Consider the following 14,684-nt stretch of genomic DNA (forward strand, 5'->3'; position numbering starts at 1 on the left):
TATAATAGGTGCTTTCGGCAACTCGCAAGTGTGGCAAAAAACAATAAGTTGCTGGCTTAACATATAGTTGCTTAAATGTACGCAAAACAACAACACTACTTTCTCTGTCTAAGCACCTAATTGTGAAGTGACCAAACAGTTTGGTCATTAAATAAAAAAACATTACAAACGCAATAAGCAAACTATTGTGAACCTTCATTGGAAATTTCATCAAATATTCGAATCATAAGTCAAAACTTTGTACACAAAGTTAAACAGTTTCACAAATTTAATAATTGTGGAAGTTAAATATTTAAAAATTTTGCAAAATTGTGAAAAATAAATAGTATGTACATAATAAATATACAAAAATTTTATTTGCAAATACATAAGGAAAGTATTGATTGAAAATTATTTAAATTTTTTAACTTATTAGTTGCATAAATATTCTAAACTACTATTAATTTTGTTGCTAAAGGAAATTTCATTACTTCATGCATTCTTAACATTGCTTTATATTTGTTATTCATTTTGATTTTCAATTTTATATTAATTATTTATTTTTATAAAAAATGTAGTTTATTTGATTTAGGGGCACATATGCAAGATTTACTATTTGCGAAAACGTAATAATTGACAGATTGCAACAGTGATGCCAATGCCTCGTTTAGCACCTATAGGCTAGCAACTTTCTGATTTCTGTTACACTTGCGAGCTGCCGAAAGCACCTAAAGGTGCATTCACACAAAGCGAACGCTTGCGAACAAACGAACATTCGCAGATAATGGTACCTGTAAATATGGATGTACTTTAATATTAATTTCAAATGAAATATAATTTGATTGTTAGATGTTTTTTATTTGCATCATAATCATGCTTCAACATTAATTAAATTTTCTATGTAATCATCTTAATAAAATGCCTCAAACATGCCTTATACTCAATGCTTATACCTAGAAATTTTTTGATGCAACAAGTGCAAAATTGAAAGCTTGTTTAAGCTCAATTCACATAAAACTTTTTGTGTGATAGTAAGCTTTTCCAAATAATTACTTGTCCACAAGAGAACAAAAGCTTTCAAGCTTTTTATGAGTGAGAAAAATAGAAATCTGTTAATACTGGAAAAGCTAGTTTATTTATGCACCAATATGACAAAATCAATTTTAGCACCAAATTCATCCAAGAATTTCTCTTACCTTTTAGCCGTTTAAAGGGCACAGGTTTTAATAAGAAGATTTGCGCCACTGAAAGCCAATGCAATCAGAGAAATGAAATTAAGTTGTTTTTAAAAGCTATATATGCCCATTCTTCGTAGGTTTACAGTTCTCTCACCCTGATTTAAACCTTTAAATCTTAATCAAAAACATTTTAATCACTTCCCTTTAAGACAAACTCATTGCATACAAAAGATGTGGCGTTTGATTTTATTCCAATTGCTTTCATCTCATTTGTTGCTATAACTTTCCAGTAAAGCCCGCGCTGCTCTTCGTAGATATTCGCTTAATCATCGTTTCATTTTTGAATACAAACAACGGTGGCAGTTTCGGTTTTGACGTGTGGCCAGCGACAACAACGCGCTGTTGTTGTTGAGATTTATTTCAGTTTGAAATAAAAATTAAGTAATTATAAAAATTTAGTAATGCATAAAAATTTAATAGTTTCTCATTATCTTCTGTTAAGCTCATTCACTTTTATTGTTTTTTGTGTCACATTTAAATAAGTTCTTTGAAAGTAATGTAGGATTTATTTTGTTTTATAAATTGCGTAAAAACAGGGCGAATACATCCAGTTTGTTCGTATTTCTACAAAACATTGTTTAAATATTCGGTAATCAATTCGGTAATCGAAAACCAGTATTGCGTTCATTTAGTTTGATTCACTTTTCAATTTCATATTCGAGTAATTCAAAGCATTCGTGACCTACGATTTGGCTAACAACAATAGATAATATGTGTATTTTGAAAAAAATCATAATACATATGTAGAAAATTAATTAGTGTTTTGTTTATTCTATTTTTTAACTCGTAGCTAAAAAATCGTCAACAGAACGATTAAAAAATAACATATAAAATGAGTGCCGTTGATTCTGTTATCAATTTCAAACGAAACCCGGATGAAGATTTTTATGGAATGCTCAATTGTGATGAAAATTCATCGGTAAGTATACTTATTATGCTATAGCATTAGTTAAGTCAATTAACTATTAAAATGCAATCTAAATTCAAAACAACATATTTCGATATAAAATTGGTTTAAAAATCTTTTATATAAATATTTATAAATTGATTACATGTAAATTGCATTAATTTGACTCAAAAACCTTTTAAAAACTATAAAATGAAACTAAAACTCCTCAATTTAAGAGATAAGTAAATTTGCACATACTTGCTTGTTCTATCCCAACCCTAACACCTCTTAAAATTTATCTTGAAACTCGATAATCGATAATTGATTATCATTATCATCTCGATAAGTTAGCTACACATTTTTAAAGTGCATTCCCAGTATGAATTGCTAAATTTTATTAGCTCAATATGTTATTATATTGTATTGTATATTATATAGGTATGATAACTATTCATAGTTTACAAAAGATATTATGACAATTAAATGTAAATGCCACAATTACTAAATAAATTCGAATAATTTATTTATTTAATTATTTATTTTGTAACAAGTACGTGACTATGATTTTTTGTATACATTTCTGATTCTTCTAATTTTTTATATCAATACTTTTTATATTAATCTTTTCTGTAAACTATAATAGCTTAATATTGAAAAACAAACCTATTTCAATAATAATAAATGTCAAATATTTTAGTTGGGAAACTGAGACGTTCTTCCCCCAATTAAGGTACTTAAACAAAATTTAATTAAAAAATATAAAATAAAGTACGTTCACATTGTCATACAATGAAAAAAAAACTATTCCAATGGATTCCAATGGAAAATATTGCAGGGTCTTGAACGTCTTCATGTTTCTGTGAAAATTTATTCAAAACCTAAATCTTGAATTAAAAAAAAACATCTTTAAATAGAAATTTTACTAAAACTGGATATTACATTGAATAATAAAAAATGATTTGTGTTTGCTAACGAGTTTTTTATGATTAAAAAGTGACAAATGCTCATTTGGTTTTTGTTAATTCACAGGTTGAACAAATTCAGGCGGAATACAAGGTTTTGGCGTTGCAGTTTCATCCAGACAAGAACAGCGGTGAGAAGGATGCTGAAATGAAATTTCAAAAACTTAAGGTAAGTGCTTATAAAGGAACTTTTCTACTTTTGATTTTAGCTTTTTCTTTAGTTGAAACTTATTTGCAACTTGACTGAATTTCATTAATTTATATTGAAACAATAAGAGATAGATAATTGATATAGAACCTGAATATCAAAGATATTTGTTTCTTTCACAAATACAAAAATAAACGTAATTTTTTATTTAAAATTGTGTACAAAATATTTATTATTGATTACTATTACATTATGAAAATTGGAAAAGAAATCGTATTAGCGGGACGTTTTGTTGGGTTACTTTTTTGCCTAGAACACTACAGCCAATAGTCACTATCGTATAGGTAGTAGAACTATATTGTGAAGGTGTCATAGCGAAATTAAATGTTTTGACATCAAGAAAGAAGAATCGTAGACATTATTCTACCAAAATTTATGTTTACGGCAAGCATACAAAATCATTCGACTTTATATAAGGAGTGATTTCTAAGTACCTAAAATTATTGAAGCTCTTTTAAAAGCCAACAAATTATTAAATTCCTACTAGTGATAAATCAATGACAAACTTGTCATATGTATTCATGGTGCCAAATAGATCCATTATATTTATTAGCATCAGAAGAATGCCATTCCTTATGTGTTGCTTAAATCTGATGATACTATGACGGGAGAGTTGTACAAATAACAAATAATTCATTTGGTGTCATAACCAACAAATGGTTGGAATATGTAATCAGACATCAAATGATTAGCGGCATGTTGTTGCATCGGTTAAAAGTATTACGCTAAAAGCATACAAGTTATATCTTAGCCAGCACGTCTTACGATTACCACCTTCATAGCTCATTGCAAAATATTGTCTCTGGAATATTTTTCACTTTAATCCAAGGTCGACTTCAACCGTCAACCGCTTGTCATGAAAAAATATTATTACTGCCGATGGACACTACTTGGAATGACATATAGGTATTTTCAACAATGTATCGAATTCGATTTTTAGCTTATGTAGCCAATGATATGATAGGTTTGCTTAGCTCTAAACATGAAAATCGTTCTACTCACAAAATGGAAAGCTGCATTTAATTGAACACGCAAATATTTTCTGAAGATACCATCGAAGGGTAAAAAAATGCTTGGAGTTTTGATTTTATATGAGTATCGCTGGATATTGGCCTCATATGTGTCCTACATGCTTCTACTGTTTAGACAGAAATGTAGATGAAAACGCAAAAATAAGAACATTGCCAGCGCAATGCAAAGGAACTGACACACGACTAAAGGATCCAGATAACATGCATACCGAGTTGCAAATATTAATGGAAATGCAAACACTTGAGTGTTTTTGCATTGAAACGTGTCATAAACGTTCATAAATTGCTACTTCTATTGTTATGCGATGACTTTTTGCTGTTACATATTTTCATTTATTTTTAATTTCAATGAAAATCAACATCATGTAATTTAATATGTGCATTCATTCCATACTTCGGTGCGGTACTTACAATTTTTGTTACTTCATGAAAATTTTATTCGTTTTTCTTGTTGCTATTGGAAATTAAAACTTATTTTAACACGAAAAGATAGCATTATATTGAAATTGACTTTCTTCATTATGAGTTGTTGCATATTTGAACACGTCAATGGTGTTCCGAAAAATTCAAATCAACACAATTTATATTACAAACATGGATATACAAATACCTAACTATTATATTTACTTACCTTTACTTTAAGTATAAATTGAAACTTTCTGCCAATAGACAAAAGTTAGTTAAACTTAGATATACTTCTAATAATAAAAAATTGTTTCTAATGCTTACAAAAGATACTAAGTCCACGAATCAATAGCGAGAATATTCATAAGTTCGTGTTTGTAGTTTGTATGTTTTATGTAAGTATAAACCATAACTGTGTTTCAAATGCTCTTGAATGACCCAAATATTCAATGAGGAATAAATAAATTGATTAACCTATATTTATCATGATGTTCCATTATAAAAGTTCAAAAGCATCCTTTTCTTTCTTTTCGTCTATAAATAGCTTTGTGGATTTTCAAGCACATTTTGCTTCAGTTAATTTCAGCGATTTACTTTACTGCTTAAGACTATGCAGTGAATAAGTAATATTTATTTACCGGTCTATGTTTTGCTTATTTAAGGCATAGGCATAAAAAATTATCACATTAATTTTGATATTTTTATAAATTTTTATATTTACTTTTAAATTCCTCCGAACAGGAAGCGAAAGAAACGCTTTGCGATCCTGAAAGACGCGCCAACTACGACAAGTGGCGGAATAGTGGCATTGCTATGAGCTATAAAAACTGGTTGGGTATGAAGGAACATGTGGGTCAGGTGAGAAGATACACAATTGCTGAAAAAGTGGATAAAGAGGTATGAGGCTTAACAAATAAATAAACAGTGCTTACCACCTGATATGTACCTTGGATCTGATTAAATGCTGCACAATCTCAGAATTTACTGTTTTTGTTTAGTTATGTGTTACCTCAAATCCGAAAGTTAACGTAGTTTTATGATTTGAAAGTACTCAAAGTTAGTTTTGTACGTTCTTATATGTGTCATATGTTTTAAAAAAAATATTCTATTAAAAAATAATTCGTTATATATCATACCTCAGATAATATATAAGTTTATCTCGATGCAAACCAAATATTTCATTTGGCACACATAATTATGGAAATTCGCTTTTGATGTTCATTACTCATCTGTAAAGTAAGCCTTATATTGTAATTAATTTTAATATGCGTAAGAGGCGATTTCGTATAACTTAAGGTTTTTATTATTTTTCCCCACACTAAGGAATAATATTTTGTAACAAGAAAATAAATCTCCAAAAAGTTCTTAATTCTAGTTTTACCTTTCTCTGTCTATAACACTGCCCTACCTCTGCATCCATTAGTATTTGCACGTACATTTTTTTTAATTTTTAAATAAATGATCTAATTTTTTAAATATCTTTTATAAATTTGTTATATGTTTTCTTAGTCTATGCACTGGGTGACGCCAAAAACCAAAGATCGTATGTTACCAGAGACTGGTGGATCTACTGCAAGCTCTGCAAGCAGTGGAGGGTTATCAGCTGCGTCACCGAATCCGGCTCATCGTCGAGCTTCAGAAGGTGGAGCTGCGCTTTATTATGGCAATCGCAAGACAGAATGGGGCACAGAAAATTCTGATGTAGCCAATAAATTTCGTAATTATGAGATATAAGCAAACTAGCTTCAATTAAACATACCAAAAGAAAAAAACAAAAACCATTTTAAAAACATTAAGAATCAAAATAAGAAAATTTCAATGTTGTACTCTTAAGTAGAAATCTTAATGTTGTTTTGAAAGATCAGAATGATCGGCACTATATTCAAAAACTTATAAAAAATGACAAAACCAAAATTTTAATGTGTGTTGACATATCCATTCCGAATATTATATAAATATGCATATTATCCTTTATCATACGTATGTGTTTTATGTGAAGCACTAATTTTAAATGTTAAACAAAAAATATATATCACGTATAAATTACGATATGATACTATTTTAAGTATTGAAGAAAACTAATTAAGAAACAATTAAGAAACTGTAATTTCACTAAACGAAAAATATTTTTTAATAAAACTTTTTTGTAATTTTATCATACGCATATTATAAGAAAAAATACATATATTAAAAAAAACTAAAATTGTTCAAATATGAGATTCATGGAACATGTATACATACTCGTATATAGTACACAATCTCTCGTATATTAATGTTAGGTGTGCTCCTTAAGACAATCCCCTTTGAAAAGTAATTTAATCATTGTTTTATACAAGACAAATTACAAACTGATAAAGAACCACCAAATGAGAAAGAAATGACTCAACAAAGCACAGACTTTTCCTAATATAAAGAAGAAAATAACACTCAAAATATATTTTACCTGAAATCAAAACTTTAAAGCGAATTTAAAAAATTAAATTTTAGTAAACTTAAAAGTATTTACACGCAAAACTCACTCGGTGTCCTTTCGAACAATAATTATTACTATTAAATGAAATGAAAATTGTTTTAAATGTGTAATTTTTAGAAATATAAGTGTGATGTTTAGTTGTAAAAATGTTGGTGTTTATATAAAAACACAGATTTATTAATAGATGTTTGTTAAATAAGAAGTCATATTAAAATACATTATTTACAAATATTTTATCTGGAACATTAAGAAAATTAAGCAAATTGTAACTTAAATGTATTTATATAAATTAAATAATAATTAAATCTACATTTATCTGAAGGCTCATATAAAGAGACTTCTAAACTAATAACTTGTGTTGTTTTCTTAGAAGAACTATAAGTATTAAGCAATATGCATATAACATAAATAAACCTTTATTTACGTTTTGTCATTATACATGAGACATGGTCGTCGTTCGTCCTGATAGAATTCTCTGATCCATCGATTTTGAACTACAGATAAAAGAACTGTGTTTAAAATGTCAGCAAAATTTTATATTTTAAGATGTACCCCATTTGGATCCAACAATTATAGGACAAGCACCATGTAAAGTACGCATATCACCATCACCCGAAGCATGTAAATTGTACCAAAATGCTGCTGTTCCCTTTTTAGGCATCAGCAGCGTCTTTAAGTGCGGAAACGCTGTTCCTCCACCTTGTTCGACATCACTAAGCTACAAAGTATTCACAGTTATATTATTATAAACAAATGATATTGTCACTTTTACATAAAACAAAACTGTTCCGATGCGGTTTCCCATCTCTGGAGATGCTATTAAGGATTTATCCTATGAAAGTTTTAAATATAAAAATGATTAAAAAATATTAATACAATATGTGAAACTTACTGCATTGTAAAACCAATCATAATGTTGTGCATAGTGTCCACCGACACCATAATTTGCAAACTGATGATCTTCTGAATAAAGCATATTAAGATTCGTCATATCTTCCACGCGTCTATCAATCGTTTCCAACAATCTATGTTGAGATTTTGGTAAGAAAACAAACTGACTAGTTCGAACGGGAGATATAACTGAGCCATTATGTCCAATAATGGTCGCTCTTTGAATTCTGTTATGAACCAACTCCTTCATAACCGCAATCTCATTATCGGATATTATATCATAATAAAGTACCAACAAAGGATCATGGTTTAGTTCCTCAACTTTAATTGGTGCTAAATTTAAAAAGGGATGTGTCTCTGTTAAATATCCGCACCTTAAGTACCGTTCTTCACTAGCACTACGTTTTAAATATCCACTGCAAGTTAACTTATAGGCGTCATCTTCACTAAGATTGTACATATTAACAGGTAGTGGCTGCAATTTGTTATTAACATTAAACGTCTTAAAACTTGCTTAAAATATGTTATACCTCGTGTTCATCCATTAAGTCCACTTCTAAAATAATCTGTTTCCTATATTTTTCTAGGAAGCTGGCATATTTCTTAACAAATGCTTTATTATCCGGTGTTAGCAATAGCAATTTCATATATATTTGATTTGCACCTCTAAAATCTCTCAACACAATTTTACTTTGAGCCAACGAATCAAGAATTTTAATCTGCAGTGTTAAATTAGTTTTGTTAGGATCACCATTTTTGTCCAAAGCTTTCAAAAACCAAGAATGTGCCAGTTTTGGTTTATTAATATTACTGGCTTGTTGACCTATATCGAAACAGAGTGACGCATCTAAATAAGTACTAAATAAATCATAAGCAAGAAATATAATTAGATTGATCGAAATAATATAAAAGTAGAATATTGCTTACGGATACACTCTACCCTGCAGTACACCAGAGGCCATATCGTTAGTCTTTAACCGATATATGTCTTGCAAACGTAAAAATCCTTCGATAGCTCCTCTCAATTCCGATTCATCAGGAAACATCTCTTTTTGCATACTTTTTTTGATTTTATCCAAATGTTCTACAGAAAAATTAAAATAATAGCGTTGTAAAATAAACAATATGTTCATTTAAACAAACTTTTTCCAGATTTATGTTCAATTAAGTTTTGCACCCGCTCCCAATCTACTAAAAGACGCTTTGTTAACAGATATTTATTAACGGGATTTTCAAAGTACTCTAATCCAATCGAAAGCGCTTCATCGTGTTCAGTTTCCATTTCTATAAGTCGTCTATTTTATTAAAAATATACTAAATGTTTATATGATATTCATCTTTTGATTTAGTACTCACGTCTTCAAAAATACCAATTTATTTTCGTTTTCCTTGATAAACTTCTCCATATTAGTTAAAAAATATGTCTCATACTTGAATAATTTTGATAATTCTTGAACCGACGAGTAAAACTCGCATTTTGCACAAGGATGATTGTTTAAAATAATTAATAAAAGTAAAATGCCGAAAAATTTATTCACAAAATTATGATGGAATTGTTTAACAGAAATTTCCATGATATACACTACACTTCGTACGCAAAACTCTGACACTCTCATCCGGCTAGCGTCAATAAGTAAATTAACCTTTATCTATGAAAATATATTTGATTTTTTCAAACATTTAAGCTTTTAACCCATAGAAGAAAGCTTTTAAAAGAATGTTAGAACTAAACTCGTTCGAGCTTATAAGCCAGACTTTGCTCGGGTCATTGTGCTAAGAAGAGGTTTAAGAGTTCAAAAAATTATAAATTTAAGATATTTTCAACTTATTAAACGTATTGCAATCATCAGAGAAAACCTAAAACAATATATTTAAGCAACTACTCTAATGTAAATCTTAGGCAAATTTAAGGACAGGCTTAGTCTAAATTATTATCATTGTTTCTTGCATTTAACACAATTTGCTTTCTTCAATTAATTTAAACTTAAAACCTCCAATCTTTTTATCTACAATATATGTATGTACGCATATATTATAAGTCATCCACTTTCATAATGCTTGTTATAATCTATATTATAATGTTACCTAAAAATGTTTATGTTCATGGAGCAGTTAAGCAAAGTAGACCCAAATTTCAATAGGAGAGATTTTCTATTGTTTAAAAATACACTTAAAGCAGTTTTTGCGGATTTAGCCGCCGTGCACGCGAAAAAACAGGCTGACCAGTAGTGATAATCTGGTGACGAACCGTAGTCTTAGGCTCGTTATTGTAGTTATATGAAACAGGCATTGTCACCTCCTTGAATGAGTTTAGAAGCTCTTTGAATTTGTGGTCATTCTGAATGGAAAAGACTGGCTCATATCCAGTGTGTTCCGATGCACATTGTGTACTCAACTTTGTTTGCGTATCGCTCAGGCATCTACGTTTTACATCTACCACAAGACCGTAATGTTTCAAGAAATCGGCACCCAAAAATGGTTTTGAAACATTGGCGATTATAAAATTCCAATCGAACTTCCTACGAAGGCCCAAGTTCATTGACAGCAACTTGTTACCGTAGGTTGGAATAGCCGAACCATTCGCTGCATACAATGATCGCGATGTTGATTGTAGCTTGGAGTTTTTGAATCGAGACACTGGTAGTATTGAGAGATCAGCTCCAGTATCTATCAGGAACTTGAATTGTGTGTTTCGATCCGTGATGAACAGGCGGCTAGACGTATTTACAAATTGGACTTCATCGGCCGCCACCGATGAAGTCTTTATTGGTTTCCCTGTTGATTGAAACTACACGGCAAGGAACATTTTTTTGCTTCCACACCGAAACGATAGTGATAGTAACACATAGGATAACGTTTTACTTGTGAATCAGTACGGGTTGAATGATGTCGCTTGCGATCTGGAGTTTGAGATCTTGTTCTGCTTCGTCTTTGTGCAGTTTTTAATTCCGCAACCTGCTTACTCAAGGCGTCTATGGCTTTCATGATATGATCATTATTCTGTGCAGATGTGTTGATAACAGCTACAGAATTGTAGTTTCCCATTTCCAACATCAGATCTGCTTGCTGCGCACATTTGTCCAAGTCAGCCTCCGAAATTGAAACGACTGCTCGCACTGCTTCAGGCAAACGATCCAGCCACAATTGTTTTATTGCTCCATCATTCATGGCGCCGCTGGCTAAATCGCGCATGGTGCGCAACAAATCTGTTGGCTTGCTATCACCTAACTGGCACTCCTGAACTAGTCGCCGCAGTTTTCGATTTTCGGAGTCTGCAAAGTCTTGAATTAGTCGCTTCTTAACCGCTTCGTATTTTTCTACAGCAGGGGGAGCACGAACAATGTCCGCGATATTTCTTAAGGTAGCGCTGTCAAGACTGCCGACTACATGATCATATTTGGTTTGGTCAGTTGTAATTCCTGCGTTTCTGAATTGAGATTCCATCTGGATGAAGTAGAGGTCTGGATCCCTCTTACAGAATGCTGGTGCTTTGATTCCGATACGACAAATGTCACCTCGAGGTTGTTCGTTTCTGTAATCATTTGATACATTACTATCTGCAGGAATGTTATTTCTATCCAGTGCGCTATTGTTACTTGCTTCTACTTGCGACATTTTTTATCACGTCGGGGTCACCAATTGTAGGCTTTGCCCTACTTAATTCTTAATGTTTATTTATTATAAATAATTCAATTTCGAGTACAATAATTATACGTGTACGAATGACAACTTTCGTTTTTTAACTAAATCAAAATATTAGTTTCAATAATTTATTTGTCCGAATTTGCATGGCCAACCTAGATCATGTGAATATGCAACCGCCACACACTTAATATTATATAACCAATAATTAAACAAGATTATTATATTATTTTAGCTTTAATAATTAGTTTCTATAACAGATTTTAATATTTCATTCCATTTTTAACATTTCATTAGATCATATATTACTCCCTGGCACAGGGCTTTGTAAAAAGTTGATTTCGTTCCCTTATCCACTTATTGCATACTAAATTAAGATGTGTACAAGATATTCAGTATGTGTTATCTGTACCAAACGATGAACGGTTCAAACTCACCCCATTTGGATCCAACTATAACAGGACAAGCTGCATGCAATGTCAACCAATTTCCGTCCCCTCTATTGTTAAGATTATACCACATAACTGCCATGCCTTTCCTTGGTAAAACAGATGTTTCTATATTTGGAAAAACCGTTGCACCTCCTTGTTCAACATCACTTAACTAATGAAACTTATAACTGTTAATATTATCATATAAAAAAATTTTATATATATTACGTAAAATAGGACAGTTGCAATTCTATTTCCAGTTGTACGTATAATTTCGGTATCCTAACTTGTGAAAAGATTAAGAAACTTTGGCGAAATAAAACATATTACTTACCGCAGAAACATTAAAAAAGTCATAATGTGTATCATAATGACCTCCGAGACCGTAATTCATCACCTGCAACATTTCCGATCCCACCAAATTAAAACCTGTCATGTCAGTTATCCGCTCATTGAGTCGTATTGTCACATCATTTGTTTTATCATAAAACCACGCGAATTGAGAAGTTCGCCTGTCAACCACAACACTTTTACTAGAATTTTCACTATAGACTGTAGCTCTTTTTAGTTGTGGTATTGCCATATGTTTGAGAATAGCTATTTCTTTGTCGGATATCACATCATGGTAGATAACCATGTAGGGATCTAATTGCACAATCTCCATTTTAAGAGGTGCAATTCGTAAAAATGGCGTAGTCGTGGTGTTAAAAGTACAATACATTTGAGGCATTTTATCGTCGTATTCTCCACGGCATCCTCGTTCATAGTCAGATGGTTCCTTAATCGAATACTAGATAAATATGCTCAGACTTATTACTTATTTATTTCTTTGCAATAATATTAACTTACAACTTTGGGTGGTGACTTATCTACTCTTATCTTTGCTTTAATATCAATTTTTTTACTCAGAAGTGTTGCACTTCGCGGAGATAAATCAATTGCTTTATCTAATACTAAAAGAGCATCTTCTGGTCTATCTAAAATTCAAGTTATAGAATGAAAAGTATTTTCAAAAAATATATTAACATATGCATTCTTACTATGCTTCAGCATTGTTTCCGCATACATTTCTAAAATCTTCACTTTATTAAATTCAATAGCAGTAAAAAGATCATTTTGATCATATAACTCTAGCGCGATATATAACCAGAACCCTGCATCATAGTACATCTCTCGATCAAACAGCCCCACTCCTATTGTATAACAATCGAGTGATGATAGTTTGGCCCTAAAGACACACAAATTGACAATAGTTTATATTTATTTTGAAACATTACTGCTAAAAGTACATATCTTTATAAGATTAGCTTACTCATATTGATTGCCATGTAAGTAACCAGCTGCCATTTCGGATGCCTTTAAGTCATAAGTTCTTTGCAGGCGGTAAATTGCTGATATTGCTTCGGAGAGATCTTTAGCGTCAGGCACATTTTCCCTCAACTGCTGCACAGCTTTTATATTAGCTAAAAAATTTATTTATTTTTTTCGTACAATGTAAGCAATCTTAGCATTCTTATATTTGGTCAACACATGTTTACCTTCACCAACGGATTTCGACATAAACAGTTCCCAACTAATCCAATCTGCTTGCATACGACGCATAAGTGAAAACGCATTTAAGGGATTCGATAAATATTTCTCTGGATCACTTTTTGATTTAAGATTTTCCCGCCGCATCATAGCCGCACCGCTAATACAAATATTAAAACTATTATTCTTAACTCATAGATCCAGACTAGTATACCTGCGTATGATACTCAGTTTTGTTTGTAATTCATTGGCAAAGTTTTCTAACTCTGCTATAAGCTGAATCTCTGTTCTTAGCAATCGCTCCATGTTCGCGATAGCAGTGGTGAAACTCTTTTCTTCCTTAATGTTTTGACATAATGCCGCATTAATAAGCAATAGCACAAGCACATATTTTAATTGTTGAGAGTACATCCTCCTAAGAAGTAAACGTCGCGACGTTCTTTTTTGTCTACGTGATTTTCTTTTATATTTGAAAGCGATCAAATAACCGTTCGATCCAATACTTAGTTGTGATAAAAGTCGAGAACTTGTACATTTTTTCTTTTATACGTTTATTTTGAAGTATTCTGTTAAGATAATACACCAACGTTATTGTTAAATTTTTGCAGTGATAATTTCGTTTTTTAATTTTGGCAGTAGCGGTTGCGGGTGTTCAATTAAAACCTAATTTATACTAGAATTCTTTAATAAGATAGTTTTAATATGGAACTTTATATTTTAAATGAAGTTCTTTACATTAAGGTGCCGAAGTGCTAATGACGCCCATTTGCGTTTTCATAAATCTTACTTCAACAATTTCTAATAGTTGCTTTAAAATGTTGGTGCCGAACCTGGTCTCTTTACTGATAAAATAAATTAAAGTGGAGTAACTTGTACACGCTGAGATATTGCTTGATACCGATTGTGTAGACTCGTACGAATGCCAATGACTATGATTTCATTAAGTTACTGTTATCAGTTGGGCTGCCGGTGGGCATTCAGTTCCATAATTAGTTGTTGCTGTCA

At 31.2% G+C, this 14,684-nt stretch overlaps 2 protein-coding genes across 3 annotated transcripts; one reads left to right on the forward strand and one right to left on the reverse strand.

Moving 5' to 3' along the window:
- The first annotated feature begins 1,503 nt into the window (after window positions 1–1,503).
- On the forward strand, window positions 1,504–7,534 carry LOC119679814 (J domain-containing protein). 2 transcript variants are annotated; one of them, XM_038092372.1, is made up of 5 exons: window positions 1,504–1,598; window positions 2,008–2,136; window positions 3,136–3,237; window positions 5,454–5,609; window positions 6,222–7,534. In XM_038092372.1, the coding sequence occupies exons 2-5, from the start codon at window positions 2,050–2,052 to the stop codon at window positions 6,444–6,446; spliced, it is 570 nt and encodes a 189-aa protein (XP_037948300.1). In that variant the 5' UTR covers window positions 1,504–1,598; window positions 2,008–2,049; the 3' UTR covers window positions 6,447–7,534. The 2 variants fall into 2 exon arrangements, with proteins under 2 accessions (XP_037948300.1, XP_037948301.1); XM_038092373.1 differs by having other exon boundaries at window positions 5,454–5,570.
- On the reverse strand, window positions 6,673–14,424 carry LOC119676930. The gene is made up of 17 exons (XM_038088196.1): window positions 13,894–14,424; window positions 13,688–13,839; window positions 13,462–13,612; window positions 13,190–13,377; window positions 12,999–13,126; window positions 12,484–12,939; window positions 12,378–12,431; window positions 12,156–12,321; window positions 12,028–12,085; window positions 10,899–11,608; window positions 9,220–9,360; window positions 9,004–9,160; window positions 8,607–8,934; window positions 8,078–8,551; window positions 7,958–8,017; window positions 7,738–7,903; window positions 6,673–7,679 (listed from the first exon to the last, which is right to left on the reverse strand). The coding sequence occupies exons 1-17, from the start codon at window positions 14,088–14,090 to the stop codon at window positions 7,606–7,608; spliced, it is 3,660 nt and encodes a 1,219-aa protein (XP_037944124.1). The 5' UTR covers window positions 14,091–14,424; the 3' UTR covers window positions 6,673–7,605.
- Window positions 14,425–14,684: the final 260 nt, after the last annotated feature.

This window comes from Teleopsis dalmanni, chromosome 2, assembly GCF_002237135.1.
Source record: "Teleopsis dalmanni isolate 2A chromosome 2, ASM223713v2, whole genome shotgun sequence".
Lineage (NCBI taxonomy): Eukaryota > Metazoa > Arthropoda > Insecta > Diptera > Diopsidae > Teleopsis > Teleopsis dalmanni.